Here is a 27,688-nt window from a genome sequence, read left to right as displayed (position 1 = left end):
GTGGAGCTAGCTAAGCAGTAGAGACCATTTCTAGAACATCTGTTAGGTGACATGGACATTGTTGTCTGTTACCTATTTTAAGCCCCATAAGACTTTTCTCTGGGTTGTTAGGGTTCCTGTGCTCCAGGTGTGAAAACCGAGACTCCTGGCTGCCAATTACCTTGCATAAGGTCACATAGCTAGGAAGCAATTGAGCTGGGATTTGGAGGAGTCTTAAATTAGCCCGGAGGAGTCCGGGTGGCGGAGTAGGTTGATTAGGCTGCTGATCACAAGGTTAGCAGTTTGAACCCACCCACCAGCTGAATATTGTTTGTGTTTTTTGATTAGCCTAACCTAAAGCCTGTGCCTTAGGCCTGTGACTGGAGTCAAGGCTGGAAGGGCATAAAGAGGTCCAGCTGCTGTCTGGCAGCTCTTCAGGTGGGGTGCAGGGCGGGCATTGATGGGGAGGAAGTTGCAAAAGGGACCATGTGTGGCAGATTAGTCATTCGGATCTGGAGATGCTGAGATGAAGGTGATAGTGAAGGGGCCAGTAGACAATGGCGTGCTGTACTGGCTTGAAAGGGTGGAACAGGGAGGGTCATGTCTGTAGAAGTGTTGACGCCATCCATACATGTCAACTTATTTTGTGAGCGTAAGACCCAGGTCCGAGCCTGTGAGGAATCCAGCAATAGGGTGGTTAGTGCTAGGTAGAGCTCTAGAAGACACCGTGTCACAGGAATCAAGGAAGGATCATTCGCATCAAATTGTTCCTGACTGCAATGCCCTTCCCAACCCCACCACCTGGAGCCCCACGAGGTGTTGGTAGAGGCTGGGCCTGTACCTCCCAGGCAGGCTCTTGCTGGGATTACATCCTAAGCGCCCACTAAGAAGGCCCAAGACATAGAACAGATGAGGGAAGAGCGGCGTCCCAGAGCCTGACCCGTGAGGCCAGGAGGAAGTTGGGGCTTCCTGCGAATCAGCGGAGGGAAACAGTGGCTGGGCCGTGGGAAGACTTCAAGTGACTGTGCCTTCTCAGGTGAGAACTACGTTAGCGCCCGGAGACAGGGTTGGAGGAGCTAATCAGTCTTCACTGGATGCCTGTTAAATTCTACATACTATGTAGGACACAGACACGTTAATCTCTTGGTTTTTTTTTTTCTTAATTTGCCTAACAACCATTTAAATCTCTCTACCATGGCTACTTGACAGATAAGGAAGTTCAGCGCGGTCAGTTGACAGTCAGGATTACAACAGTAGGTTTATCTGACCTCCTCACCAGGCTCTTCCTCCCCAGCTGGGCAGGAAGTGTGACAGTCCTCAGCTGGGGAGGCCTGACCCAGTCCAGGCTCAGGAAGGGCTCCTGCGTGGTAAAGGGAAGGGATTGGGGGGGGGGGGGGGTTTGCACGCTGGAGAAAAGCATGCGTTCTGCTGAACTGGCAGCCAGTGGCCCCGTTCCTTCAGCGTGGCTAGTTCCCAAGGCTCCCAGCGCTGACAGCCTGATGCCCTGTCTCTTTCCCACTCAGATCCTCACTTACATTCTGAGCTTCCTGCCTCTGTCCGATCAGAAAGAGGCCTTGCTCGTGAGTCGGGCTTGGTACCGTGCAGCCCAGAATGCTCTTCGGGAGGTAAGGTGCTCACCACGCTCACCTGGCCTCTTCTCGGTTCTTCCCCACATCAGCTTGCTCACACGCTGGCACGTACATCTTCCACCCATGCATTCATACATTCATTCGACCAACACTTAGCCGAGTCGATGCTAGGACAGACGGATGGGAAGACCTAGGACCTCAGAGTCCCCCAAAGCAGAAGACGCACATGAGTGACCACACAGTGCCATTGCACAGGACAGCGACACTGGGATGGAAAGGTCCGTAGGGGTAGGGCAGGGTCAGAGAGGCTTCCACGGAGAGTGGGTGAAGCTTGGTCTTCCAGGACTGATAACAGCAGAGGTGGAAGGCACCAAGGTGCACAATCTTTCCAGAAATGACCACACAAGCAGTTCCCAACGTGGTGGGAGAGCTGAGAGGGGCTTAGGCTGCAGATGGGCAGGGGTGCCAGCTGGGGTGGGGCTTGAGCTTTCTCCCCGTGGCCACTGCTGAGTCTTGACAGCTGGGAGAGCTGCAGAGTGGTGGGGGGTTGGCGCCCTGCAGTGAAGCGTGGGCCGGCTCCAAAGGGAAGCAGGTGCCTCTGGCAGCTGGGAAAGTGAACCAAGATGGGTCCTTGCCACTCTTGGAGGGCGGCTGAAGTTGAAATTGAACGGTGATTCTCCTTAGGTGCTGTCTGTCTGTTTAGCCATACTCTTTACCCACTCTTGCGGGAGGGGGTCGGGGGCCAGGGGAGGGTCTTAGTATTTTTCTGGACAATTTGTATGCACTTTTTGTACATTAAAGATATGAACCCTTGGCCCATGTACTGAACTATATTCCTAGCATGTTCGTCTTTGTGCTTGTTGGATCGACAGGGTTTGTTGTGTGAGAGTCAGAACCTACCTTGTACGGTATTGATCCGGAACATCTTCCCCTCCTCCCCCCCTCCCCCCGCCTTTCTCCCATTGATTTTTGAAAAGCAGCAGCCCCAAGCTTTGTTTCACAGGTGCAATACGCGTACATTCAGTTTCCTTCTGCTCCGTGATCTAAGTTTTCATCTTTATTTTGCATCTGGTCCTACATAGTGAGGTTAGGAGAGCCAAACTGATGATTTGTTTCAAATAGTACCTTCCCCTTGCCATCTAGAATCCCTCCTTTGTCCCATACGAGCTGTGTTTATGTGAGTAGGATCTATCTTGTCGCTGTGAGTTGGCATGACCCACCGGATGGCAGTGAGTCCGGCAGTTAGGATTGTTATGCAGCCAGTCTTTGCTCTCCCTCTCTCGAGGAAGCTGATGGCGAAGGCCAGTCGGTGGCTGCGTTTGGGAGTCAGAGCTTCCAGAGAAAGGTCTGGGTCAGAAGACACACAGATTACAGGTGTCCTTAAAGAATGGGCAGGAGTGGAAACCAGGAATCTGAATCAGTTCCCTCAAGGGGGAGCAGCCAGGCAGGAGACGTAGGCACAGCTGGCCAGAGAGAAGCCCTGGGGGAGGGCACGCCAATAGAGGAGGACACAGAGGTCAAGGGGGAGAGCATCAACAGCCAGGGTCAAGCGCTTGGCTGAATGGGGCCTGTGAAATCTTCGGTACCAGCTCACATCACACGTCTCACTACAGGAAGCAGTCCCAGCCACCACGTCAGGAGGCGTTAGTGACTAAATGTTTGATCAGCACGGCCCTAGAGTGATGTTAAAGTAGCCAAAGGGCCTGGGAAGAAAACAGGTTCCCCACCCCTGTAAACCTCAGAAGGCCACAGTGGCCAGAGGCTGAAGCTGGCATCGTGTGGGGACAAAGCCAGGCGGGCTGAGGAGTGCATGAGGACAGGACGGGACCGAAATGCAGTGACATCGCTCTCGGGGGAGAAACTTTCTCGTGAGAAGGGTGTCCTCAGGGAGAGTTAGTTGGTGTGAATGCCTTGGTGTTGAGCATACACACAGCAGAGCAGCCACTGATGCAGCCGTTTGCGAGGACAGCCCCTGACATGTGAGTTGCACAACCACCCTGGCCCTCAGGCGTGGTCCAGTCAGAGGAGAAGGTTTCAGCTAGGAGCAAAGCCCAAGGTGCTGACACGAGGGGCAGGAGTCACTGGAGCCGGGGTGCATGTTGCGGGAGAGAAGGCAGGAAGGACCGTGAAGGGTCCCAGGCTGGTAGCAGAAGAGACAATAGGGCCGGCCTACAAGGCTTGATCCTAGACAGAGGAAGCAGGCGACTGCCCAGAAATGGGGGGATGTTTGCTGAGGGCCTTCCGGCTGGTGGCCTATGGAAGTGAGAAGCGGCGGAGGCTGAGGCCTCTCGAGGTGGGAATTCTCCCTGAGCAGGCAGAGGATGGGGAGTGACGGGTACATGGAGAGGCAGGGTAGCCTTGAAGACAGGCCCCTCACCGAGCCCCCTGGCTCTGTACTGGGCTCTGGGGAGGGCTTAGGGGAAGCTGCCCGCCAAGAGTGCCTGTAAAATAGAGGGAGAAAGGGTTTCTGGCGCTGCATCCAGAGCCAGTGGGGGTGGGGGTAGGTTTGCACTGGGGACGGCGACTGCTTGCTCCCCTGGCCCGTCCCCACTCTTCACTTAGAGTTACCCTCAAACAAGAAGGCAAACACACGCACACACGGGCTTTCTCTCTCACTCTTACTCTGTTTGGGGCTGGGAAATGGGTGGGGAGTTGGTGGGGCACTAGTTGGGGTTAGGTCTCTGTGAGACAAGAACCCAGGCAAACCCAGCTGTGCCCCACGGCGTCTCCCCCTTGGAGTGTCTGTGAAGGCCCCAGAGGGGAGCAGGCATGCTAGCTGTGGGTTCCTCAGTGGACAGACAGGGCGCCCTGGCAGAGAGACGGCTAAGTACTCAGCAGCTAACGTGACGGTTGGTGGTTCGAACCCACCGCCACTGCATGGGAGAAAACACCTGGGGATCCGCCCCCATGAAGGTGACATCCCAGGACCCCGGGGGGCAGTTCAACTGTCACGTGAGGTCGTTATGAGCCAGGGTGGACTTGACCACACACACCTGTGCAGATGGGCCGTGTTCTCGGTCAGATGGCTGTGCTCACAGGCCTGCCTGCACTGGGTGCCACAAACCCTGGCTCACGCAGCCAAGGGGAATGTGCCCCTTTTAGCAGGTTTGGGGTCTCTTCCCTAATGGCTTGCATTTCCTCTGAGATGCCAGCCTTGGGGAAGGAGGAACTTGGGCTCGTGGGATTCTGAGGACGGGGTGGCTGAGGCTGGAGCAGGTGCCCTCACCATCCTCTGGGGACCAGTAAGGACCAGAGATCAGAACCCAAGAGTCCTGCTGTCTGCTCTGACCCCTCCCTCATGGTCACTATTTACATCCAAGGTCTGAGTCCTGATGGCTCAGGGGCAAGGCCCCCCCAGCCCCCAGAATGGCTCAGATGGCCTACTTCCCACCAAGCCAAGAACAAAAGGGGGCAAGAGAAGGCAGGCTTCAACCCCAACACACACACTCCCCCCCAAGTGCTGGAAGGCCCTGGCACTCTGCTCCCACTCTCTGGCCCTGGACATGGGACCAGCAGAGAAGGGGTGCCCCAGTGCCCTTCTCTCCATGGGGAGGCAGGGAGAGGGAGCGCCAAGGCTCAGCAGGCGGGAGGCAGACAGAAGCCAGGGCCTGCTGCTGGAGCTAGTGTCTGTGGGGGCGCCCAGGCCTCTGTGCGGCGGGGGGGGGGGGGGGGGCGCGGCTCTGCTGTGTCACGTGACTGGTGGGGGTGGCTAGACCAGGCCGGCTGCCTCGGCAACCAGCCCCTCATCCTCACCCCGCTCCCAGTTTGCTCTATTCACCCAGTTGAATCGTCCTTCAGGCAGGCTGGAGGCCCAGTTTACCTTCTTGCCTCTCCTGTCTCCCACCTCTCCTCAAACCTGGGAGAAGGACCCAGACCCTTAGGCACACTCCCTGCCCACTAGGGGAGCACACTCGTCACCTACAATGCCCTCTTCCTGGAATGGGGTCTGGAAGGAGATCAGAGAATGGCCTCCACCTCTTACTACACCTTCCTTCCCATGAGGCTATGCTCCGCTGGCTGCCAGTCACTCCCCCTGAGAACCTGTGGGGCACAGATCACAGGACATTGCCACCTTCCTGCACCCTGCTGATGGCTTTCTGTGGAAGCCACCCACGGACCATCAGCTGGTTTGCTGCCGTCAGGGAGCTTGCCTCTGTCCATGGGGTCATTTTGGACACAGAGGAGAGCCGTGGCTGAGGACCACTTTCCTGGCCCCCAGCCATTGGCTGGGGGAGAAGGACAGTCGGGGAGGGGGGGGGCTCCTCCTCTCCCTCTCCCTCCCCCGCAGGAGTTGCACCAACTTGCTTCTAGCTCCCTTTGGCACAAGATCAGAGTCTGTGAGAACCTCCCCTGGCTGAGGGCTCCCCAAACTCCTACACAAGCTGGTTTTTCCCACAGTGACTTAGCCCTGAGCTGGCCCACTGGCTTCCACCCACTCACTGTGTGCTCACTCACCTGCTGCCTCGTGCCCTCAGATCTTCCTGGAGCGCCTGCCCTCAGAAGTGGGATGTTTCCCCTCTCCTATCTGGGTCGACTGAGGTCCCCTGCAGAGCCGCACCGTGGGGGTCACAAGGACCTCTTGACCTCTGGCCCACCCAGGGCCCCATGCCAAGAGGCCCTGCTAGTATTAAGTCAGTCTCTCTTTCTCTCTCTCTCTCTCTCTCTCTCTCTCTCTCTCTCACACACACACACACACACACACACACACACACACACACACGCATCTACACAGCCTTCCACTTACACACAAAACGCAGATAAGCATGTATGTGGCTCAGACACACTGAGGCCACCAGGGGACCCATGCCTCCCTGCCTGCCCCAAGTCGTTGGCACCTGGGTGATAGGGTTGTGGTGATAGCTGTCTCATGGACCTTCAGGCCTCCTGAAAGCCCCCCCATTCCAATGCTCAGACCCCACACTCTGCCCTCTCACCCTTCCCCCACTGCCCTTGGGCATTGTTGGGCTGCTTCCAGGTTCTGTCCCCCAACCTTTGCTCATTTCCCCACCCAGTCCCCGCCCTTCCCTAGGCCTCCATCCTGTCCACTCCTGGCCGCTCCTGAGACTGTCCTCTCCCTCTGGAGCCTCACTTCTTCCCACACCCCACCTCCAGTCCCCCTCAACCACCCAACATCACACACCATGGCATATCCCATCCTGCCCCCAGGGCCTGGCTTGCCCTTCTTGTCACCAGACCCCGTGCTCACCCTGCTGGAGGCGGGGCTAACACAGGCCTCTGTTATTCTTCAGACAAATGTGAGATACAACATCCCCGTGGCCTCGGCCTCCCTCCCAGCCATCGAGAACCTGGGCGTCCAGGGCGTCTCCTGCATCAGCCTGAGCAACCTGGATGGTTCGCCAGCTGCCCACCAGGTACTGCAGGCTGTCGCCCACCACCTGGGCCCACACCTGCAGAGCTTGTGTCTGGGCGGGGGCAGCCCCACGGAGGCCTCCTTCGTTGCCCTGATCGTGGGCTGCCCGGCCCTGCGGACCCTCGACCTGAGCGGCTGCAACAGCCTCTTCACCTCGGGCATGCTGCTGGCCCAGCAGGAGGTGGCACGGCGTGCCCGGGAGGCCCTGGGTGGCCTCCGGGAGCTCAGCCTGGCCAGCCTGCGGGACCTGGCCGACCTCAGTTTCAACCGGCTCAGCAGCTGTGCCCCCAGCCTGGAGTGCCTCTCCTTGGCCTACTGCCACCTCACCTTCGAGCGGGGACCAGCCCGAGGCTCCCCCGGCCCCCAGGACTCCAGCCCCTCCCTCCTGTCCTTCCGGAACCTTCTGCGGTTCGTAAAGGAGCGGGCGGGTCGGCTGCGTGCCCTAGACCTCAGTGGCACTGGCCTGCCCACCGAGGCCTTGCAGGCCCTGGGTCAAGTAGCTGGCCTGCAGCTGCGGGAGCTGCTGCTCCGTGGCTGCCGGGACCTGTCTACAGAGGCCATAGCCGCCCTGTGCCACCAGCAGCCTGGCCTCACTTCCCTGGACCTCAGCGGCTGCTCGGAACTGGCCGACGGGGCGCTGCTGGCTGTGAGCCGGGGCCTGCGGCACCTGCGACGCCTGAGCCTGCGGAAGCTGCAGCGGCTGACAGATGCCAGCTGCACCGCCCTGGGGAGCCTGCGGGAGCTGCGCACCCTTGACTTGGCTGAGTGCTGCCTGCTGAGCGGGCGGGAGCTGGCCCAGGCCCTAGGCTCGGCCCGCAGAGCCCTGCCGCTGCCCCTGGCCTCCCTCAGCCTGGCCTACTGCTCTGCCCTCAAGGTGAGCACACCAGCCACCCCTTTCTTCCTGCCAGGGCCTGGGGGCCTTGCCCGGTGGCACACAAAGCAGCAGCTCCAGGGTTGCGTCCAAGGACCAGCAGTGAGGAGGGGGCTTAGACTTCACTCTGCTCCTCCCCACAGACACCCCCCCCCCCCGTGGGCCCAGCGGCTGGCCAGGCCGGACATGCCAGCGTGGTGGGGCAGGGGGTCCGAGGTGCCAGTCTCATGTCAGCCTTCAGCTCAGCAATGTTGCCACGCTCTCCCAACTCCTGGTCTCCACCTTGTTCCCCAGAAGCAAACCCCACCACCCCCATCTTTCCCACCAGGCTTCTTTCTCTCAGGCACTCTGCCTCCCACCCCTTCCCAACCTTGAGCCAGTTCCCCAGGGAGCAGGGCTGATTGGCTCAGCCCCGGTCAGATGTCAATCCTTTAGCCCAATCAGTTCTGTCAGAGGCTGCCTCAGCCCACCCCTTCAGCAGGGCCTGGGAGTCTGACCAAGGCAACACCCCAGGGACTGCTTCCACCTGCATCCTCCCTGCTGGCCCCGGGCTAGTCCTTTGCCAGCCACCCAGCCCACTGCTCTGGCCTTCCTGTGGACGCTGTCCTCGGTGGTACAGGCACCACCACCTGTGGTCCTCTCCACACCCTTTGTAGGACGCCACAGTGCTCTCCTTGGTGGCAGTGCTGGCTCCCAGCCTCAGGGTGCTGGACTTGTCTTCCTGCGTGGCCCTCACCAGCCGGAGCCTGCAGGCCATCTGCACCAAGTTCCCCCAACTCTCCGTCCTGCGCCTGGCGTGGTGCAGAGAGCTCCAGGACTGGGGGCTCCTGGGCCTAGGGGAGCCAAGTGAGGAGCCTGCGCAGATGCTGCAGGTGCAGGGCTCCCCAGCGGGCAGGTGGGCGCAGTTCTGGGTGCAGCTGTCTTCTTGCCCCTCCCTAACCTGGGGGCCAGACTCAGCAGGGTCTTCTCCCCACAGCTGTACCCTGAGTTGGAGCATCAGGCCACAGACCCCAAGGAGCTCCCTCCCAGCCCGCAGGGCCCCTCCCTGCTCCTCCTGCAAGCCCTACATGAGCTGGACCTCACAGCCTGCAGCCAGCTGACTGATGCCAGCCTGACCAAGGTGTGTACTGAAGCCTCCTGGGGACAAGAATTAGGAGTCTGTCCCCCCCCCTCTGGCCTGGCTGGGGAATGGAGAACCGGCCCTGGGTTGGGCTGTGCCGTAGCCCCCGGGCACCCCGTCTTTGCAGGTACTCCAGTTCCCCCAGCTAAGGAGACTGTCGCTGAGCCTGCTGCCAGCTTTCTCAGACAGAGGCCTCATGGCAGTAGCCAGGGGCTGCCCCAGCCTGGAACACTTGGCACTGAGCCACTGCCACCTCCTCAGTGACCAGGGCTGGGTGCAGGCAGCTGGCAGCTGGCCAAGGCTACAGGACCTCAACCTGTCCAGCTGCAGTCAGCTCACGGAGCAGTGAGTGTCCGCATACTGACTCAAGCAGACGGAGACTGGGGTGGGGGCTGGACCAGGCCCACTCAGCAGGCACCAACCCAGTGGCCTTCCTGCAGGACCCTGGACACCATTGGGCAGGCTTGTAAGCGACTCCGGGTGCTGGATGTGGCCATGTGTCCTGGAATCAGCATGGCTGCCGTCAGGCGCCTCCAAGCCCAACTGCCCCAGGTGACCTGCATCCAGTCCCGCTTCGTAGGGGGGGCTGACCTGTCCCTAACACTCTGAGGTCAGGCCACTAGCCCCTTAGTCCCCGGCATCCCCAGTCCTGACCTCTTGATCTGGAGTCTGACTCTGCCTCCTGCCCCCAGAGTGCCTTTCCCAAGCTCCAAACCCCTTTCCTAGGGAGGGGTTAGGGTAGAGCCCATCAATGCAGGGCAGGAGGGCAGGATGGCTCTCCTGCCCCACAGCATCTTCCCCAGCTCCACGCAGCCGGAACAGCCCTGGGCCCAGCCCCAAGGTGGGCAAGACGTAATGCTAGGGAGGGAAGGACAGACCTGTACCTCTTGGCCCTGGCCCCTTCTCAGACCAGGAGGACTGGCCTTAACCTTGTCCCCTGAAGGCACCCTTTCAGTGATAAGTCAGTGTTTGCTGTGAACCCAAACAAGATTAAAAAGTCCTTATTTCACCTTATCCTCCGCTGTTCTCAGACAGAAGGGCTCCCCCCACCACCTCAGCTCAAGACCCCAGAAGCACCATCTTCCTCTCTGCTGGCCCAGAGGCCACAAGGCTGCTCTGTGCTGGGTGACTCTTAGCCAGGCCTTGCACCCACCCCCACTCTTCTGAACACCAGCCCCTCAGCAAAGGGAAGGCTGGCTGCAGGCAGGGGGGGATCAGGCCGACTTTATTTCTGCTACAGCCTCTGTGGTGAGGGGCTGTCGGTACCTGCCCACGGCCGTGCTCTGAGGGACCGTCAGGGCTCGGCGATGCTACAGTCGTAGCAGAAGTTGAAGTTGGTGGGGGGCGGGGGCACGGGGGGCGGCTGCTCAGGGATGGGCACGTTCTCCAGCTCCAGCAGCCGCAGCTTGGTCTCCATGGCCAGCAGCAGCTCCAGGTCCAGCCGCGTCTGCTCACTGCCCATGGCGCTACCCAGCAGGGCACACAGCCCATCTGTCCACAGGTGGAACTGCAGGCAGGTCCAGTCTGAGGGCCCGTCCTGCTCTGACCCTCACCCCATTCCTCACAGCTGGCCCTCCCACACACACTCACCTCCCGCTTGGAGGGGGCGATGAAGTTGAGGAAGGCCTCCCGCTCTCCATGATCATAGCTGACTGAGAAGGCTAACTCACAGAGGTCCTGGGGGGCAGGGTGGGGGTGGACGGAGGGCGGTGGGGATGCAAGGAGCACTGAGCAGGGAAGCCTTGGGCAGTGCGAAGAAAGGCGCCCCAGCCCCCACTGTTCTCACCTTGTTCTGCTTCCCGGAGCCCTTCTCCCGGATATGGGGGCAGTCCCTGCCGGTCACCAGCGCCCGGATGTCGGCCACGGGGACTGCAGGAAAACAGCTTGCTGAGCCCAGGAGTCCAGGCTGGCCCGAGAGCAGATACACGGCCCGGCTTGCTTCTGCGCATGCACACTTACGCTGCTCGGGCAGGCTTTCGGGGGGCGGCAGGCTGGTGCCCTCCTCCACATCCCCGTACTGCAGCACTTTGTGGTTGGGGGACAAGCAGCAGAACCACAGCTTGTCTTCGGTGGGGAGAAGGGAGAGTCAGGCGTGGAGAGAGCGCCCTGGCCCCACCATGCTGCCCGCCCAGTGCGCAGCTCAGTGACCTTGGCGCCTGCGGCTGCTGATCTTGCGGAAGAGCGTCCCCTCGCAGAGGCGAAGCAGGCGCTGTTGACGGATCAGGCCCAGGAGCTCTGGCTTCAGCTTCTCCCGCAGCTCTCTGGAGGGTGGGGACGGAGGCTTCACTGATCGCTGACCAAGACACAGGAACAGGGCCCCTAGGACCCGGTGGGGTGGGAGGGGTGACCACACCCCACGAACTCACAGTATAGGAGGGGCCAGGGTGCCCTCTTGGTGCAAGCGCTCCGTCTGCCGCAGCCGCAGCACCTCCCCATAGGTAAGTGCGTTCACTTTGGATCGGAAGAACTCCAGAGAGGTGGGCTTCAGGGCCAGCGTGCGGGCCAGCTGCTCCCGAACCACCTGCATGACCTGAGACCACCCGAATCCCGCTCAGCGCCTGGCTCTGGCCACCCTCAGCTCCCCAGCGTGCCCCGGCGGCAGCCCACCTTATCGAAGTCTTCCTGGGTGGCTCGCATCTCCTTCCAGGTCTTATTCAGCAGCTGGATGGCCACGCAGAAGATCTCATGGAAGCTCTGGTCTTGGCCGAAGAACATGGGCGAGAAGTCCTGGGCCGTCTCTGAGCCTGAAGTGGGGGGCGGGGTACAGGAGGGGCTCAGGGGGAGTGTGTGCAGCCCTGGCCCTCTGTGCCCTTCCGTACCCCCCCCCTGGCCCCACCCCGCGCTACCCCCAGGCCCTCCTCACAGGCCTCGCCGACGTGCAGCAGCTCACACAACAGAACGGTCAGCTGGATGCTGCTGCGGGCGAAGGGGCATTCGTGCTTGTCCTCCCGGCTGCTGTTCTCCAGCACAAACTGGAGGCACAGGGGTGCCCTGTGAGCTAGGCCCTGCCCACGTGGGGGTCCCGCCCACGTGGGCCCCGCCCCGCCCATCACTGACCCGGCTGTAGGCGCTGGGCGAGTGCCTGGAGAAATAGAGCATGTTGTCCAAGGCCAGCAGCCCAGGGGGAACGCGCTCCAGGTCCTGGGCAGGATTGCTGTTCTGAGGGACACGGGCAGCTCAGGCAGGGCCACCGCCCTGGGCCGAGGCAGGGGTAGGGGCGCATGGGGAGGGGCTTACTCACAGAGAAGCCCAGCTTTCGGAACTCGCGGGCACATAGGGACCTGCGGCGGTCTGCGCTCAGCCCCTCCCCTTCTGGCTCAAAGGCAGCCTGGCGCAAGGCCTGCAACTGCTCCCGCTGCTCCTGCAGAGGGGTGGGGGTGGGGGCAGGTCAAGATCAAGCTTCAACCTCCCTCCTTCCCCCTCCCCCGCCGCCTCCGTTCCCTCCCAAGACCTGTCTGTATGTACCTGACTGTAGGGGTCCAGTGGGGTCCGCATGCGTGGCTCCAGCAGCCCCAGCATGAGGGCCTGCAGGACGTACAGGTGATGCGCCATCTCGTCGCCCAGGGGTGCCGCACTGTGGATGATGTTCTGGGAGACCGTCAGCCCGTGGGTGTGAGTACAGGCAGGCCCAGGAAGGGTGAGTGGGAAAGGGTGGCCCTGGCCCTGGCTTTCCTACCTTGTAGATGAACTGACGAAGGTTCCTCTGCCACAGGTAGTCTAGCATGTGCTGAAGGAGGAGGGGGGACGGAGATGAGCCAGCCACCCCAGCACCCAGCCTCCAGGTTTCAGGGGTTCCCTGGGGAGATACTCACCTTGCGCTCTGCCAGGCTGGCCCCCTGCAGTAGGGCCGTCAACAGCGCCAGAGCCTTGGTTTGCAGCTGCTGGCTCATCCTGTGTCAAGAGGGGCGCTCAGAAGCCATGTGGGTTCGGGAACAGCCCCCTCACCCACCTGCACTCCACCCTCGGTGCTTACACCTGAAGGTGCACCAGCAGCCGGTCCAGGGGCACCTCGCTTTTGACCAGCTGGCCCAGCGCTGGGCTGCTTAAGGTAACACTTTCCAGCAACCCGAGGGCCAGCGGTTGTACGGAGGCGTGCATCAGGTTGGTGTTCACGTAGCACACCACCTGTGAGGGCGGGAGTGGGGTGGGGTGGTCAGTGCCCCCACTGCCCCCACGGAGGCTGCCCCGTCCCGATGCTGCCCCGCTGTTCTCACACTGCCCGGGCAAAGCCACTCACCTTCCTGACCAAGGGGATGCTGAGCGTCTCCCAAGACACTACGCCGTGTTCCATGAGCTCCGAGAAGGCCTGCAGCCCGAGGGCCAGCACCTCCCCTAGGCTGGGTGAGGACATTGGGTGCTGAGCCCCGGGGCCAGAACAGCCCTCCCACCATCCTCCCACCCCCAGGTCCCCTTCCCCGTCGCAGCCCCGGGCTTGCTCACTCATCCCCATCCTCAATGATGGCGCCCAGCCTCTGAAGCCCATTGCGGCTAATGACCTCCCGGGCAAAGGTCAGGTCTGGAGCCAGAAGGACCAGGTCCTGCAGGGCCTCCCTGCGCCCTTCTCGGCTCCCACTCTGCAGCCCAGCCAGCAGCTTCTGGGCCTCTAGGTCCTGGTAGGGGTAGGAACAGAGGTGAAGGGCTGGGGAAGGGCAGAAAGGAGGCACAGCCCAGGGCAGGGAGAGGGAGACAAGGGGGAGGGCAGGAGGGGCATTACTGGGGCAGTGCTGAGGCATAGGATGCTGCCATTCTTGATCTCCCCACGGTTCTGTGGAAGACACACAGGACAGGTCGGAGTCAGGAGGCTTGGGGGGTCAGAAAAAGCAAGATGAAGGAGCCCGCCCTAGTGCCCAGACTAAGCTCCCGACTGCTAGCAGAGAGGTCCGGGCTTCTTCAGCCCTGCCCACTGCTCCACGGAGAAAAAACTCGGTGACCTGTGGCCGCCCAGGTGACCTGTACCCACCGCCCTGGCGGCAGCTCTGATTCAGAGACCCCAAAGGACCGGCCGGAACTTCCTGCTTGGAGTTTCCAAGGCTGTCATCTTTCCCCTGGGTTCAAACTTCCAACCTTTGGTCCACAGCCAGTTGCTTAACCACAGAGTCACTAGGGCTCCTACTGGCCTTGGAAACCGTATGGGGCAGATCTACTCTGTCCTCGGGGGTTGCTGTTGAAGTCAATTGGGCTGCCACGGCCACTCCATGATGGGCACTCCATGATGGGTCCGAGGGATCAGGGCCCAGTAGGAGAGAAGGGGTTACAGGGAGGGCCCTCTGGTCACTGCGGGGTCTGGAGTCTACGGGGTGGCCGGGAAGGGACTCACGCTCTCGGTGATGTATCTCCTGTGCCCGTCAGCAAACTGCAGGGCATAGCGCTCCGAGTGAGCCAGACTCCACCTGCGGTGGACGGGCGGGCGTGCGTGAGCTCAGAGCGGCCGCCAGGGGTCGCGGCCGGCCGGCCCTCCCCGCACCCGGGGGCAGCCCGCACTCACTCGGCACACACTTCCTTCAGCACGGCTGCCAGCGGCTTGGCCTGCAAGTGGGTGGAGGGCCCTGTCACTCTGCGGCCGGGAGGGGGGCTCCCCCCACCCCCCGCAGGCCCACCGAAGGTGGGAGGGCAGCCCAGGTGGTCAGTGGGACGGTAGAGACCGGGAGACCTGGTCCAGCTGGATGAGCTGAGGAAGGGCGTCCCGCATCTGGACGGCGATCTTCACCACGTTCCGCGGGGGTGCCATGGTCGTCGGGCCGTGCGTGGGCACCTGCACTCCACCCCCACCGTGCTCCCTCCAGCCGAGGGCACGCCGAGCCTAGGGTCCCTGGGGACAGGAGTTCCACTAGAACCTAGCGCCCCTCACACCCAGGGCCCGGACCCAGCTCCCACTCCTGCCCAGGCGCCGCGGCCTTCCCAAGGGAGCGGGCTAGTTCCGGGTTGGAGTCCCGGGAGTGGAGGGCTGAACACCGCCGTGCCCGCCCCGCCTCGCCAAGCCGGCCCCGCCCCAAGGTGCGGCAGGTGGGGGCAGGGCGGCCCAGGCAGCTGGCAGAGGCCACACCTCCAGCTGCCACAAGGTGACCCACCCCATCCCAGCACCAACCCAGGGAGGGCCAGAAACAGAAAACTCGGACCACGGATAGCCTTAGGCACGCTCTTTATTAACTTGGACACTGTACAAATATTACAATTTTCTTGTGCTGCAAAAAGTATAAAAATAATCTTTATATAGGAATCCATTCATTACTGTAAATCTTTCTAAATCTCTGCAAATGGCTCTAACTGGGGGAAATGAACAGAGGGCAGGCTAGCTAGAGATCCCTGTGCTCCTGGTTATTAGCCCCCACAGGTTCTCAGGGCTAGGGCGGAGCACAGGGGCCTGAAGGGCAGCAGGAACAGTCGGGTCAGGGTGGACAGCAGCGAGGGCTCTCAGGGTGGTGCTGGTTAAGCCCCCAACTCTACCCCACTCTCCTTGGGGGTGGGGTGGGAACTAGCCAGGAGCTGGGCACTGGGGCTGAACTCTGCCCTGTCAGGAGGGGACGATGGCAGGGGTCTCTGACCTGTGCCTCTGGGTGGCAGCAGAGCCTGGGGAGAGAGGTCCCAGGAAAGGAGGCCAACACTGGCTCACGGAGGGCAGTGAGCCCCTTCCTCCCTCTTCCAGCACGGCCAGGCTGCTGGGTGAGGGAGGGCTGGGGAAGCCAGGGGCCCCCCAGGTCTGACAGTCTGTGTCCCAGCCACACAGGACAAGTCCCTGCCAGTCAGAGGTTGAGAACAGGCACATCAAAGAGGTCACACACGCCTTCACTCTCATCCAGGTTGTAGATGTAATCGTGGTCTCCAGGGGGCGGGGAGAGGCGTAGGAGGGGGGCAAACACTGCAGAGAGCACTAGGCTGAGGTCCTGCCCAGGCTCCTCCCCCTCCCCACACCCACTCCCCCACCGTTGAGACCACCCACCTTCAGAGGACATCAGCTCCTCTAGCAGCTCCTCACTCATACACTCTGGGAAGGAGGGGCTCAGTTACTTCAGGCTCTACCTCTTCCCCCACCCCCAGAGGTCCCCTTGGCCCCAAGGACCAAGCACAGCCATCAGGTCTTCAGGGGAGACCCAATGTGCTCACTGCCGCCCAGACCCGGGGGGGCAGCACCTACCTCGGGTCGGATCGAAGATTTCAGACAGCTCTTTGGGGAGTTCCAGCACTGAAAAAAGCAGCCAAGCTAAGGGCCATGCCTGCCGCAGCCCCAATCAGACCCCTCAATAATGGGCCCAGGGAACCAAAGGCTGAAAAGCCTGGCTGTCAGGGCTCACCACAGCCAGCCTCACTCAATGCCCCCCCCCCCCAAAGGCGAGCAGGCTCTCCAATCCCTTTTCTGGGCTCCACACATGCTGAGCCCCCTGAGCTGTGCCAGCTCAGTCCATACTGAAGGTCCAGCCACCTGCTTACAGGGGGACCACTCTACCAGAAAGGTCGAATAGGGAGGAGGTGACATGGGGTCAGAGGGCTGGGTTGTGGGGGACTTCATCAGGCCAACTTTACACTAAGAAAAACCCAAGCTCACTGCTGAGTCAACTCCGACCAAGGGTAGCCCTTGCGGGTGGCAGCCCAAAACAAACCCGGTACGCCACCAGGGCTCCTTAGGCCAGGCTTTGGAGGACTGTGGTGGTTAGCTAGGTGAAGAGGTGGCTGGGGGGTGCATCTAGGCTGGTGGGTTGAGGGGCTGGGAGCAGAGGAAGGAGACGGACTTGGAATGACAATCTAAGTGCCAGGCCAGGGCAACAGGTAGGTGTGCACAGAAGCGGGAAGGCCGTTTTGAGAACAATCGGAGTACAGTTGAGGACCGAGGGCCTGAAGTACTAGGAGAGGCTGGCACCCAGGGGCCAGCTGGCAGGCCTGAGGCCCTCTCTTGGGCAGGAGGGGCAGTGACAGGGCTGTGCCTGTGTTCAAGCGAGTGCCAGAGCAGGCGGGAAGGGAAGGAGTCTGCAGGCCCAAGTGCACTGTTACAGCCAGAGCCTATGCAGCGCGCTATGAGGAGCAGGGCTGGGGTGCCATGGGGGCGAGGAAACCCTGAGCCAACCTGAAAGGTGACTTGGGCACTGTGACATGCAATGACATTGATTATGACACAGATGTGTGAGACGGTCATGGGGCAGAGGAGAGACTTCATAATGCGAAGTTCTCGAAGAAGCAGGCATGGAAGACAAAGGAGGGGACACCCTCTCCCCAGGAGGCCACTGCCACCTTTGGCACCGCAGAGGTTGAGTCTAAGGGGTGGTAGGCAGAGCTGAGGGGGCATGGAGGGCTGTCCTAGTCTGGGAAGGGGACAGTAGGCATTGGCACTCGGGCTAGCTGAGGCCTTGAGCCGGCACACTCCGGCTGAGGTAGGAAGGCTTGGGGGGAGGCAGGGGGATGGATCACGTCTGTCGCTGACCAGGCCTGGGCTCTCCCTGGCCCCGGGGGGGCCATACTCACCACCCGTGGAGTCCGCCTTGATGGGCTCAAAGGAGGTAGAAGGGCTGGGGCCGGCTGAGCTGCTGCTGTCCAGCAGGGCGGAGGACTGCAGTGGCTGAGTGTCCAGTGCCGTCAGCTCCAGGGGGAGGGCACCCGGCTCCCCGCTGTCCTGGCTATCGGGGCCAGGGCCGCAGGTCACTGCAACCACATGCCCTGTCACATGGTGGGCAGGAAGCTGGGCCAGAGCCACTACCAGGATGACCTGGTGCCAGGCACAGGGAGGGAGGCTCGGCCAACTCTTCCACAGAGGCAGCCAGGGACTTAGATACTGGGGTCAGGGCTGGGGCCCAGTGCTGGCTACGGAGGCGCTTGGATACCTGGGGGGGGAGGAAGCTAATTCCAATGCCCTTTCCAACCCAGCTGTCAGGGGAGGTAAAGTAGGGGCCAGGACATGGACAAGCCCACAGGGCCTCACCCTGTCACCAGTGGCCCCTTGCCTTACCTGTGCTCTCTACTGCTGGGGCAGCCACTCCTTGAGCCTCGATGCTGCTGGAGATGGGCACAGGAGCAGTCGGCTGGGGGCTGCTTGGGTGTGAGGCTTCCTGAGGCTGAGCCAGGGCAGGCTTGGGCAGCAGTGGAGGGGTGGGAACAGTAGGAGGGCCCTGGAGCAAGTCCTCGGGTGGCGGCACCGGCACAGCCACAGGCGGTGAGCTCCATGCCTCCTTGTTCACCAGCAGCACCTCAATGGGTCCGCTGGTGCTCTTGAGGTGAATCTGGTACTTCTTTTGCCCATTGAGGCCCTGCCAGAGAGGGCAGGGACAGACTGGGTTCCTGCCTGACCCTGGGCCAGGTCCCAGTATCTCCTCCCACCCCAGGCTGCTCGTCCTCCTAGATAACCCCAAACTCTAAGCTGGCCCCCATCTGCCCCACCCCGGACTTATCAGACCCCACAGCCAGCATCTGCCCTCCAGCACCCACCTCTGGGATGGGCACCTCCAGGCTGGTGCCCGATGGGGCCCGGATGGCCAGAAGGGTGTCTCCTAGAACAACAAGGGGGGGCTGGTCAGGTTGCATGGGTTCAATCCTTTGGAGCGAGGCAGGAGCTCATGGGTCTGGGAGGCTAAATGAGGGCAGAGGCCCTGATTTAAAGGCCTTTGCTACCAAGAACACAGGTGATCTGTATTCAACAACTCCAACTCGGTGTGCAAGCTCACTGGCCACAGGGCCTCAGGCAACTCTCTGCTGGGGCTGCTGGGGGGCGGCGTTGCAAAGGGAGAAGGGAGGACCCCTGGCCCCAGAATGCAACTGGGCTACAGGGTAGAAGTGGGTGCCACTGCTCCTTCCACATCAGCACTCCCGCACACCACCACTCTCTCCAGCCTGTCTCTCTCCTTAGCACTGACCCTGCAGAGCCCAGGACAGGCAAGGTGGGGGAAAACCCTTCGGGCGGCCTGGACACTGTGCCCACTCACTAGGCTTGGCGTGGACACATCCCAGTGGACCTTGATGCCTGGTGCCTGTCTGGGCCCACCCAGAGAGCCTCTGAAGAGAAAGGACCCTCCCCGAACCCCAAGTTCAGGGCCCAGCCCCTCGACAGCTCCCCATGCCCAGCTCTGCTCACCAGCAAAGCAGTTGCAGATGTCCTCATGAGTCACGTACGCCAAGGTGTGCGGGTTAAGGAGAATGGAGGGTGCCCTGCCTGTGGTGACAGGGGGCGGAGCACAGAGAGGACCCAGCTCTTTAGCAGTAGTGCCACATGGGTCCTCAGGGAGAGACCTGGGGCTTTTTCCACAGGGAGGAAGGGATCAAAGGCCAAGACTGAAAGGGGTGGAGCTCTGAGAAGGGAGCCTACAGTTGGAGCTTTGAAAAGGGAAGCCCACAACTGGGGCTGCAGGGCCATCAGGTCGGCTCAGGGCTTCCTTGCACTCATGTCACCCCAGCCCCGTGGCCCACGCGCCCCCCCCCCTCCGGACAGGGGCCGCCAGGAGGATATCAGCTGTTCTGCACGTCCTCCGTGACGTTCCGGATGCTCTGCTGCACCCACACCTTGTGCTGGTCGAGCTCCTGTTCCCGCTGCTGCAGCTCCTCGATCTCGGCCTTGAGTTCCATCAGCTTATCCGCAATCTCCCGGGTATTGCAGCCAGGTCCCACGCCCCTGAGTCCAAGGAGCCGGGCTGAGAGGAGCGGTCCTGGGCTCTGGGCTTGCTGCTCTCCCGCCCCGCGCCCCAGCCCTTTCCGGGAGGCGACCCCCAACTCACTTCCACTGGATGCTGTTCTTGGACTTTTTCTCAATCAACCCGATACCTTCCAGCACGTTGGTAATGTCGTAAATCCGCCGCTTCTGGCGCACGGCGAGGGTGTCAGCTGCCTGGCAGACAGAGCGGAGTGGAGGATGCTCAGCGCCATTGCCAAGTGCGCCCGGCCAGCTATCCACTTACACGCACGCTCCCCTGCGTCGCCCGCTCGGCTGGGCCCCAGCTACCAGGGGACCGAGTCTGGGAAGGGGGTGGCCGGGGTCGCAAGCCTCCCCTCGGGCACTACTGCAGCCCGTGGCCCAGTGGAGGCCCGACATGGTGTCTCGACGCTCTTCTCCCAGACCGGAGGGCCACGCGGGCCAGCACCTGCGCCCCGCGCCCGGCACCCAGCCGGCGCTCATTGCCGTCGATCGAATGAATGAAACGGCCGCCGGCCTCCAGCTTTTGGGGAGGCTCTCGGAGGGCAGCCTGCTAGCGGGGCCGCCAGGGCGTCCCCCTCGCGACCCGGGCCTGGTTCACCATCCCCTCCGATGCCCCCCGTAGCGCGGGGCCCCACCAGCTTGAGGTCAAGCACGCCGTCCTTGGCCTCTTGCAGAAGCGACACGAACTTGGTGGTGAGAAGTCCCAGACTCTTCTCGTGTCGGCTTGGGGTGCCCGGGGGCGGCGGCGCTTGTGGCCCAGCCTCCGCCATCGCGCCCGCCCGCCGCCTCCCCTCAGCCAGGCCAGGCCTGGCCGGCCCCGCCGCCACTTCCGCTTCCGTTCCGGGCGCCCAGCCGCCGGCGCCAGAGCAGCTGCTTCCGCTTCCGCCTTGCGCCCATCCAGGGAGCATGGCACAATTTATGTCCGCGGGTACCGCCGCAGAACTCCAGGGACCATCAGCAAATGACTAACCGCCACGGAGGACGAACACAACCCAGGGATTGGGGCACTGGACCTCGTGGGGGAGAGGAATGTAGAAGAAAGGCGGGGACGCTGGCACCTAACTTGCCAACCTTCTCAACACCACTAACTCCACCACCGCCCTCATCTCCGGGGGGCGAGGGACAACAGTGCCTGATGACCTCAATGTGTTCTCTCAAACTTGCACCTAGAGACTGCACTAACCTTCCTGGAGTCACCCACCTTACTTTTTGTTCCTCACAACCCCCCCTCCCATCAAACAGGAAGCGCGAACTCCATCCCGCTGGTCCGCTTCAATTCAATCCATCCCTACAATGGCCCCAGCCTCGTTCATCTCTCTAACTTCACCCTGTGCAGTAGCTGCCACTGGCCTCTAGCCCCTTTCAGCCAGTGCAAACATGTGTATCTACAGCATCCAGAGCAGTCCAGGGGCTTGGCGGAAGGACTGTGTTTGGCTGCTATCGGTTGACTATTTTTAACATTGTTACTTTTTATTGTTATGTTGGGTCAAGGTCTCTGGGAAACACATTGAGACAGGGAGCTGCCCCACTTGGAAGGGCGGGAGGGAGACCAGCAGAATTGAGCAAGGGTAGTAATTAGAGCTCATCCTTCTGGAAGCTCTGAAGCTGGAAGGTTGTTCCAAATTCAGGCAAGCGGGCCAGACCTTTGACCCCACCACTGAGAACCTCTGGGTGATCCCTGTGTGGGGAGAGGTGAACTTGGATGGCCACACCATAGCATTCAGATATTAGTACCCTGGTATTACTTAGTACTAGGCCAGTTTCTCATCCATTAGCACTAATTAGTACATTAGTCCCTCCCATGCTTCCTGCAGCTATCAACGTAAGACTGGCTCTTCAGCTAGAGTTCTGGGCAGTTCTGTTCACCTCTGGCCCCCGTGTACCCCCACCCCTTTTCCCCAGCAGCCTGAAGCCTCTCCTCAGCAGAACTGCACACCCTCCTCTGAGCACCCTGCCAACACTGTTCATTCACAAGGTGCCTGTGTCGTGTCCATATCTGTACTCCCACCACAGCAGAAGCTGAGCCCATTTTAGATCTGGGTCTAGGGCATGAAGAGGTACCACTGTGGTGGGCTGGTCAGGGCTCCAGAGCCACAGAGGCCACACCCCTTCCACCCCCACCCACCCCCCATACACACTATCTCCCACCCACCCACATTCCGCTCAAATTCAGATGTTCTTTCCTGTTGGGAATAAAGTCCTCTGGCTTCCTTCCTCTCAGCCTGTGGCTGGGGGTGGGGTGTTTGTGCCTGGGAGCTGGTATGAGACTTCCTTGGGAAGAGGAGGTCTGAGGGGAGGTCCACTGTGTTCCCAATAGTGGGCTGGAGGCCCCAAGAGTGAGCGGAGGGTGTTCCCGGTTCTGCCTGGGGCTGGGGGAGAGGCCATTCTCAAGGCCAAACTGTCTGCAGAGGAGGGAGGACCGTGTGCCTGGTCAGAACTGCAGAGGTCCATGCCAAACGGACCTCTGGAACTTGGAGCAGAAGCTGTGAGGCCTGGACCCACCTACCGGGACCCAACTGAGACACCCACTCAGCCAGGCCTTCCAGGTACCTACCCCTCACACCCACCTGCCACTCTTTTTCTTTGAGAAGCCTGGACAGAGAGCAGATCTGGGCTCCAAGAGCACCCCCTTGTCTGGTCTCACTCCACCCTAGCTTGTGCTTTCTCCTGCGGCCCCCCCCAACCCCACCCCCGCCAGCCTGCCATGGACCCAGCAGCCAAAGAGGAGATGGAGCCTGCACTGACCGCTGGTAGGAGCCTTTCCGGCAGGCTAGGGGAGGGATGGCGGTCAGGCAGCCAGGGGCCATAGACTCTGTCCCGTGAAGCAAGCCTGAGCGGAACTCAGTAGGACAGTGAGAGTGGACAGGGGGTAGGAAGAGGGAGCATAACTTAGTTTGTTGGTACTGCTGTCGGCCAGGCTCTTCTTGTCCAGGGCCTGAGTGGCCAGAGCAGGAGTGGGCCGAACAGCTGGCTCGGGGGGCCGCCCTGAAGTGGGCCTCAGGCATCTTCTACCGGCCAGAGCAGCTGGCCAGGCTGGGCCAGTACCGCAGCCGAGAGAGGCAGCGCACCTCCTTCCTGGAAGCCCGCATCAAGGTGGGCATCAGGCTGGGGGGCTGGAGGCCTCGGGTGGGCAGGGGCCTGCCAGGTCTTACCAGATGCTCCTCCCTCTTAGTCGGTGGTGCAGTCCTACCTGGAGGGCGTGCAGACTGGTGTGGGGCAGCTGGCCAGGGCCTTAGAGGCTGTGCAGGGCACCCGTGAGGCCCTGGGCCAGGCTCGAAGGCAGCTCCAGGACCTGGCGGAGGGGGCTCAAACCCTGGAGTCCCTTCGGGAGCAGGTTGTTGAACACAAGCAGCTGCAGGCTCTGTCTCAATTCTTGCCCCGGCTTCGAGCAGGTGAGTGCTCCAGCAGTTAGTCGATGGACCCTGGCCCCAGCCCCCACGCAGGTGTGTGGGGTGGGGGTAGAGGAGTGGGGAAGGAGATACCTGGAGGGACAGACAGGGACTTCCCAGAGAGTGATGCAGGTTTTGTATGGCATAGGAAGCCTCATGCAAAGTAGCAAGTCCTTCTTCTTTGTATGCTACACAAAGTGACTGGCCACTCTGCTTATCAGTATCTTGAAATATGAGGGGGCTTCAAAAAGTTCATGGAAAACAGAATGAACGGATAAGGGAATTTTCTCCTGTGCTTTTTGAAGCCCTCTCGAATTTCCTTAACAAGCTGGCTAAATAGCTACTCGAGTGCCCCCTGACTGCCTTCTGAGACCCCCCCCCCAACATCATGTTCCATCAGCACAAGGGTGGCCCCTGGATCAGCAGGCCCTGAGAACTTGGTCAGAGTTCGGTCCGATGGGCCCTGCACAGCAGGGATTAAGTATCTGACATGTCACCCGGGGCCTCAGCTTCCTCCACTGGAGGAGGCCCTACAGCAGCCTCTTCTCCCTCTGCCTTAGTGCCGGCCGCAGTGGCTCACACACAGACCCTGATTGACACTCGGCGGCTCCTGGAGGCCTATGTGAACCTTCGAGAACTGGAACAGCTGCGAGAGGACACATGGGCACCCCTCGGGGGCTTGGAGTTGCCCATCTTTGAAGGGCTGGGCCCTCTGACAGAGGCCTTGGGCTTGGCTGTGGAGAGGGCCGCAGGGGCTGCAGGACAGCTGGCCCGAGAGGACCCTGCCCAGCTGGTGGCCGCTGTGCGTGTGGCCGAGGTGGAAGCAGGGCACAAGAGCCCACTTGGGCAGCCCCCCTGGGACTGGCGGCAGCGCTTTCTGCGGGCCTTACAGGAGGGCCTGGAGCGGGTCCACTTTGGGACATCCCTGTTGCCTGGGCCAGGGGACCTGGCAGACTGGCTGGAAGCTCTGCGGGTGGCCCTGCCAGCCCAATTGGCCACAGCTGAGGCACTAGTAGCGCCCTGCTGCCCGCCGCAATACAAGGTGGTCCGCCTGTGGGCCCACACCCTGCATGGCGGCCTGCGCCGCAGCCTACAGCAAGTCCTGACGGGGCCTGAGCTGGGAGCCACAGAGGCCTTCACCTTGCTGCACTGGGCACAGCATGTGTACCTGGGGTCAGTGTCCCTGGAAACGGGAGAGGGGGCGGATCAGGGCCTGGGGTTCCAGGTGACACCAACACCGCCGCTCCCTTGCCCCACCACCTGCTACTTCTAGGCCGGAAATGATGGGGAGCCTGGAGCTGGGCCCTGAAGCTGACGTGTCCCAACTGGAGCCTCTGTTGAGCCTGGAGAACATCGAGCAGCTGGAGACCACCTTTGTGGACCAAGTCCAGGTGAGTGGGGGGCACTGGAGCCCAACAACTCTGCCTATCAACTGCTGGCCTTTATGTGAGTAGTGGTCACTTGTCACGGGTCACTTGTCCCGTGGTCACTTGTCACGGGTTCCTGTCTCTGATGCAGTCAGTGGCCTTCCACAAACTTCTGCCCCTCACCCTTTCCCCCAGGCCAGTGTGGCCCAGTGGCTGCAGAAGGCGCTGGATGGAGAGGTGGCTGAGTGGGGCCTGGAGAAGCAGCCCGACACAGACTCGTCTGGCTTTTATCACTCATCCATGCCAGCCATTGTGCTACAGGTTCCTGGTGTGGCAGCCCACAGTGGGGGACAGGGTGGGAGGCAGGGCTAAGGCCTCTGCTGATGGCTCACTCATTCCATTCCTGCCTGTAGATCCTGGATGAGAACATCCGGGTCACCAGCCTGGTGGGGGAGTCACTGCAGCGGCGTATGCACGGCATGGCACTGTCGGAACTGAGCAAGTTCCTGAGGAGGTCTGCCAACCCCCAGTCCTGCTTTCGGGACCCCAAGGGTGCTGACAGAATAAGGCATAGCAGTGGCGAGGGGCTCCTGCAGACTGGGCCTCAGTGTTGGCAGGGTGAGGGAGTGGGGGTGATGGGAAGAGCCAAATTAGGAGCTGAAAATTGGTGGTTCGAACCCAGCCTGAGGCACCTCCGTTTCAGGGTTTGTGAAAGGTCATAGCGTTGAATCCCCTGGGAGCAGTTCTGCTCTGCACGTAGGGTTTCCATGAGCCAGCATCAACTCTATGGTGACTAAGGCCAAGTGGATTGTGAAGGTGCCAAGGACAAGTGTGCCATCTCTGCCCCCTGCAGCTTCAATGATGCTCTGATCCGATTCTCCAGAGGCCACCTCAGGGGTGAAGCCATAGCCCCTCACTATGTGCCCTACCTACTGGCCACTCTCAATCACCACACAGCGCTCAGGTAGGGAGCACACCTGGACCTCCTTCATGAATCCTGACTGCGTACCTGCTATGGATGTAACTGGCCTGGTACCAGGCCACTGGGGCTTTGGACCCACATATCTCCAGGCCCCAATCCAGGATCTCTTGTATGACACTGACTGGTGGTGCAGATCAGCAGTTCAAACCCAGCAGCCACTCCTTGAAAGGACAATGTGGCCATTGGCTTCAGTAAAGATCACAGCCTTGGAAACCCCGTGGGGACAGTTCTGCTCTGGCTTCTAGAACTGCTGAGTCCAACTTGACAAATGGACAGCAGTGGGCCAGTGGGGGTTCTTTGAGCACATGATCTCATCTCTCCAGATCTCAGTTTTCTCATCAGTATTAGCTGGGGGATGAGCTGTGGTGGTGTAGTGGTGATGCGTTGGGCTGCAATCTGCAAGGTCAGCAGTTCAAAACCACCAGCAGCTCCTCAGAAGAAAGACTGTTTAAACAAACAGTTACAGTCTTGGGAAATCAGAGGGCAGTTTTATCCTGCCCTCTAGGGCTCCTATGAGTCAGAATCAACTAAATGGCAGTGAGGGGGGTGGGAGAGGGTGTGTGTGTGTGTTACTATGATGTTCTCAAAATCACATAACAAATGGAAAGTACCTTCCCAGGCCCTGGCCCAGAACAGTGCTGTTGTTTATTCCTTCAACAAGTGCCTTACTCTGTACCAGATAAAGTTTGAGGGCACAGCTGTGAACAAAACAGAAACGTTCCCTTCTCCTTGGATCTTATGATTGCGGGGGGGGGGGGGGGGGGGGGGGGGGTTGGGGGGAAAGTGGGAGAGGGCAGCAGAGGGCAGAACAGGAAATGATGATTTTCACTCCCTCCCCTCATGGAGGAGCAGACAGGAACCTAATAATAAGGCTTGCTCAAGGCCCTAGCACCCATTAGAGCCGGATCCAGCTGGGCCTAGCTAGCTCTGCCACCACACCGCCCAGCCTTAGACCTTCTGGTCCCAGGCCGCCAAACAGGCGCCACCAGGTGGCGCCCAGGTAGCTAGACCTCAGCGGGCCCTGCAGGCCTTGGCCTTGGTCCTGAAGCCCCACTTTTGGTCCGTCTAGGTCATCTCTGTCCGTCCTGCAGCTTGACGGGGTGGCTTCAGTGACCTGGCCTCGGGTGGAAGCCGCACTGGAGGAGCTGCAGAGGAGGATCTGCCGCCTGGTGCTGGAGGCGCTGGTGGCAGAGCTCCAGGTGCGGCTTTGTTGGGGGACGGGAGGTGGAGAGGCACAGTCTGTGGATCTGGATCGTCCCCCCACCCCCCAGCGCCATCCTCATCCTCCCTCAGCCCCTGTTTGCGGCTCTCCCCTCGCGTCGGTGGCTGTCGAGCCCCGAGCTGCTGGACGATGTGTGCCAGAAGACAGCGAGCTTCTGCGGGGACTTCTGGCGAGTGCGGAGCCCCGCGGGCCAGGTGCGATGGGAGGGAGGGCAGGGAGATGCGCCGGTGGGAAAGGCGACCCGGCCCCGCCTGAGCGCCTGTCCCACAGATGCTGCTGGCCGAGGCGGAGCGCGCCGTGGTGCTGCAGTACCTGCGCGCGCTGATGCAGGGCCGCTTAGCGTGCCGCGGAGCTGCTGAACGCACCCAGGCCGCCGAGCGCCTGCGCCAGGATGCCACACAGCTGCAGGAGCTCTTCCAGGGTTTGGTAGGAATTCCTCTGCCAAGAGGCAGATGGGCGGGGCTCGGGGCCGGGTGGGGGCTGAGATCCCCTGAGACTCTACCGCACCGAAACAGGGCCTGGAGGAGGGCGCGCAGTGCGCACCGGTGCTGCTTGCCCTGCGGGAGCTGCTGAGCCTCCAGGATCCCACGCTACTTGGCCTGGAGGTGGCGGGCTTGCGGCAACAATTTCCCGACGTGAGGTGCGCAGACCCCAGGCTCGGAGGGGGAGGAAGCTGGGAGCCGTGACGCGGGGTGGGGCTGACTCGCCTCTGGGTGCCCGGCAGCGAGGACCACGTTTCTGCCCTCCTGGACCTGCGCGGGGACGTGTCCCGAGAGCAGCGCCTGGCCGCACTCAGCTCCCTGCAAGCCGGCCCGCCGCCCTCGCCCCCCGAGGGACGCCGCGTCCTCTTCAGCCTTGTCCCCGCGCCTACACCCGTGCCATCCTCCTGCCTTCCCTCGGGGCCCTGCGCCTGACGCCCCGTTGCCTGCAGAATAAAGTCATGGCCTCTGGGCGCCTGGGTCTACGAGTATGTGTGTTGGAGAGGGGCTGTGAAATAAAAGTGCCCGCGAAGATTTGGGGTCACGTACAGTATGATGCGGTATCCGGGCACCCGCCCGGGTTTAGGGACTGCGACCCCACCGGGCTCGGTTCGGGCGCTGTCACGTATCCACGCTGGGATGGAGAGCTGGAGTCCTCACCGAGGAAGGATGGACCGAATGTGAGTCCCCGCTCGGGGGCGTGTCCCGGCGAA

The 27,688-nt window shown here is 61.3% G+C and overlaps 4 protein-coding genes across 7 annotated transcripts; 2 read left to right on the top strand and 2 right to left on the bottom strand.

The window, feature by feature from the left end:
• Nucleotides 1-1,414: 1,414 nt before the first annotated feature.
• On the top strand, nucleotides 1,415-10,603 carry LOC142431525 (uncharacterized). Of its 3 annotated transcripts, none has more exons than XR_012780841.1 (5): nucleotides 1,415-1,604; nucleotides 6,818-7,813; nucleotides 8,467-8,682; nucleotides 8,787-9,275; nucleotides 9,371-10,603. XR_012780841.1 is itself a non-coding variant. In XM_075536530.1 (5 exons), the coding sequence occupies exons 1-5, from the start codon at nucleotides 1,479-1,481 to the stop codon at nucleotides 9,398-9,400; spliced, it is 1,512 nt and encodes a 503-aa protein (XP_075392645.1). In that variant the 5' UTR covers nucleotides 1,415-1,478; the 3' UTR covers nucleotides 9,401-10,603. The 3 variants fall into 3 exon arrangements, 2 of the variants coding, with proteins under 2 accessions (XP_075392645.1, XP_075392644.1); XM_075536530.1 differs by having other exon boundaries at nucleotides 8,787-8,930; XM_075536529.1 differs by having other exon boundaries at nucleotides 8,787-10,603.
• On the bottom strand, nucleotides 10,143-14,881 carry ELMO3 (engulfment and cell motility 3). Its single transcript, XM_075536528.1, has 20 exons — nucleotides 14,581-14,881; nucleotides 14,416-14,456; nucleotides 14,248-14,320; nucleotides 13,645-13,695; nucleotides 13,371-13,540; nucleotides 13,168-13,267; nucleotides 12,904-13,055; nucleotides 12,743-12,821; nucleotides 12,607-12,657; nucleotides 12,396-12,518; nucleotides 12,172-12,291; nucleotides 11,988-12,089; nucleotides 11,794-11,902; nucleotides 11,538-11,674; nucleotides 11,297-11,460; nucleotides 11,079-11,191; nucleotides 10,890-10,994; nucleotides 10,717-10,799; nucleotides 10,521-10,607; nucleotides 10,143-10,437 (listed from the first exon to the last, which is right to left on the bottom strand). Exons 1-20 carry the CDS (start codon nucleotides 14,656-14,658, stop codon nucleotides 10,225-10,227), a joined length of 2,151 nt encoding a protein of 716 aa, XP_075392643.1. The 5' UTR covers nucleotides 14,659-14,881; the 3' UTR covers nucleotides 10,143-10,224.
• Nucleotides 14,882-15,041: 160 nt separating this feature from the next.
• Nucleotides 15,042-20,373, bottom strand: E2F4 (E2F transcription factor 4). Of its 2 annotated transcripts, none has more exons than XM_075536532.1 (10): nucleotides 20,172-20,373; nucleotides 19,619-19,728; nucleotides 19,354-19,515; nucleotides 18,982-19,025; nucleotides 18,339-18,400; nucleotides 17,863-18,142; nucleotides 17,382-17,558; nucleotides 16,063-16,110; nucleotides 15,868-15,912; nucleotides 15,042-15,786 (listed from the first exon to the last, which is right to left on the bottom strand). In XM_075536532.1, the coding sequence occupies exons 1-10, from the start codon at nucleotides 20,304-20,306 to the stop codon at nucleotides 15,671-15,673; spliced, it is 1,179 nt and encodes a 392-aa protein (XP_075392647.1). In that variant the 5' UTR covers nucleotides 20,307-20,373; the 3' UTR covers nucleotides 15,042-15,670. The 2 variants fall into 2 exon arrangements, with proteins under 2 accessions (XP_075392647.1, XP_075392646.1); XM_075536531.1 differs by having other exon boundaries at nucleotides 15,043-15,786; nucleotides 17,863-18,160.
• Nucleotides 20,374-22,240: 1,867 nt separating this feature from the next.
• On the top strand, nucleotides 22,241-27,410 carry EXOC3L1 (exocyst complex component 3 like 1). Its single transcript, XM_075537589.1, has 13 exons — nucleotides 22,241-22,286; nucleotides 22,469-22,629; nucleotides 22,709-22,928; nucleotides 23,486-24,098; nucleotides 24,199-24,316; nucleotides 24,488-24,613; nucleotides 24,706-24,806; nucleotides 25,146-25,256; nucleotides 26,344-26,473; nucleotides 26,568-26,690; nucleotides 26,767-26,922; nucleotides 27,012-27,136; nucleotides 27,221-27,410. Exons 1-13 carry the CDS (start codon nucleotides 22,241-22,243, stop codon nucleotides 27,408-27,410), a joined length of 2,220 nt encoding a protein of 739 aa, XP_075393704.1.
• Nucleotides 27,411-27,688: the final 278 nt, after the last annotated feature.

The sequence above is a fragment of the Tenrec ecaudatus genome, chromosome 18 (genome assembly GCF_050624435.1).
Source record: "Tenrec ecaudatus isolate mTenEca1 chromosome 18, mTenEca1.hap1, whole genome shotgun sequence".
In the NCBI taxonomy this organism is placed as follows: domain Eukaryota; kingdom Metazoa; phylum Chordata; class Mammalia; order Afrosoricida; family Tenrecidae; genus Tenrec; species Tenrec ecaudatus.
This window is presented reverse-complemented; position numbering and strand designations above follow the sequence as displayed.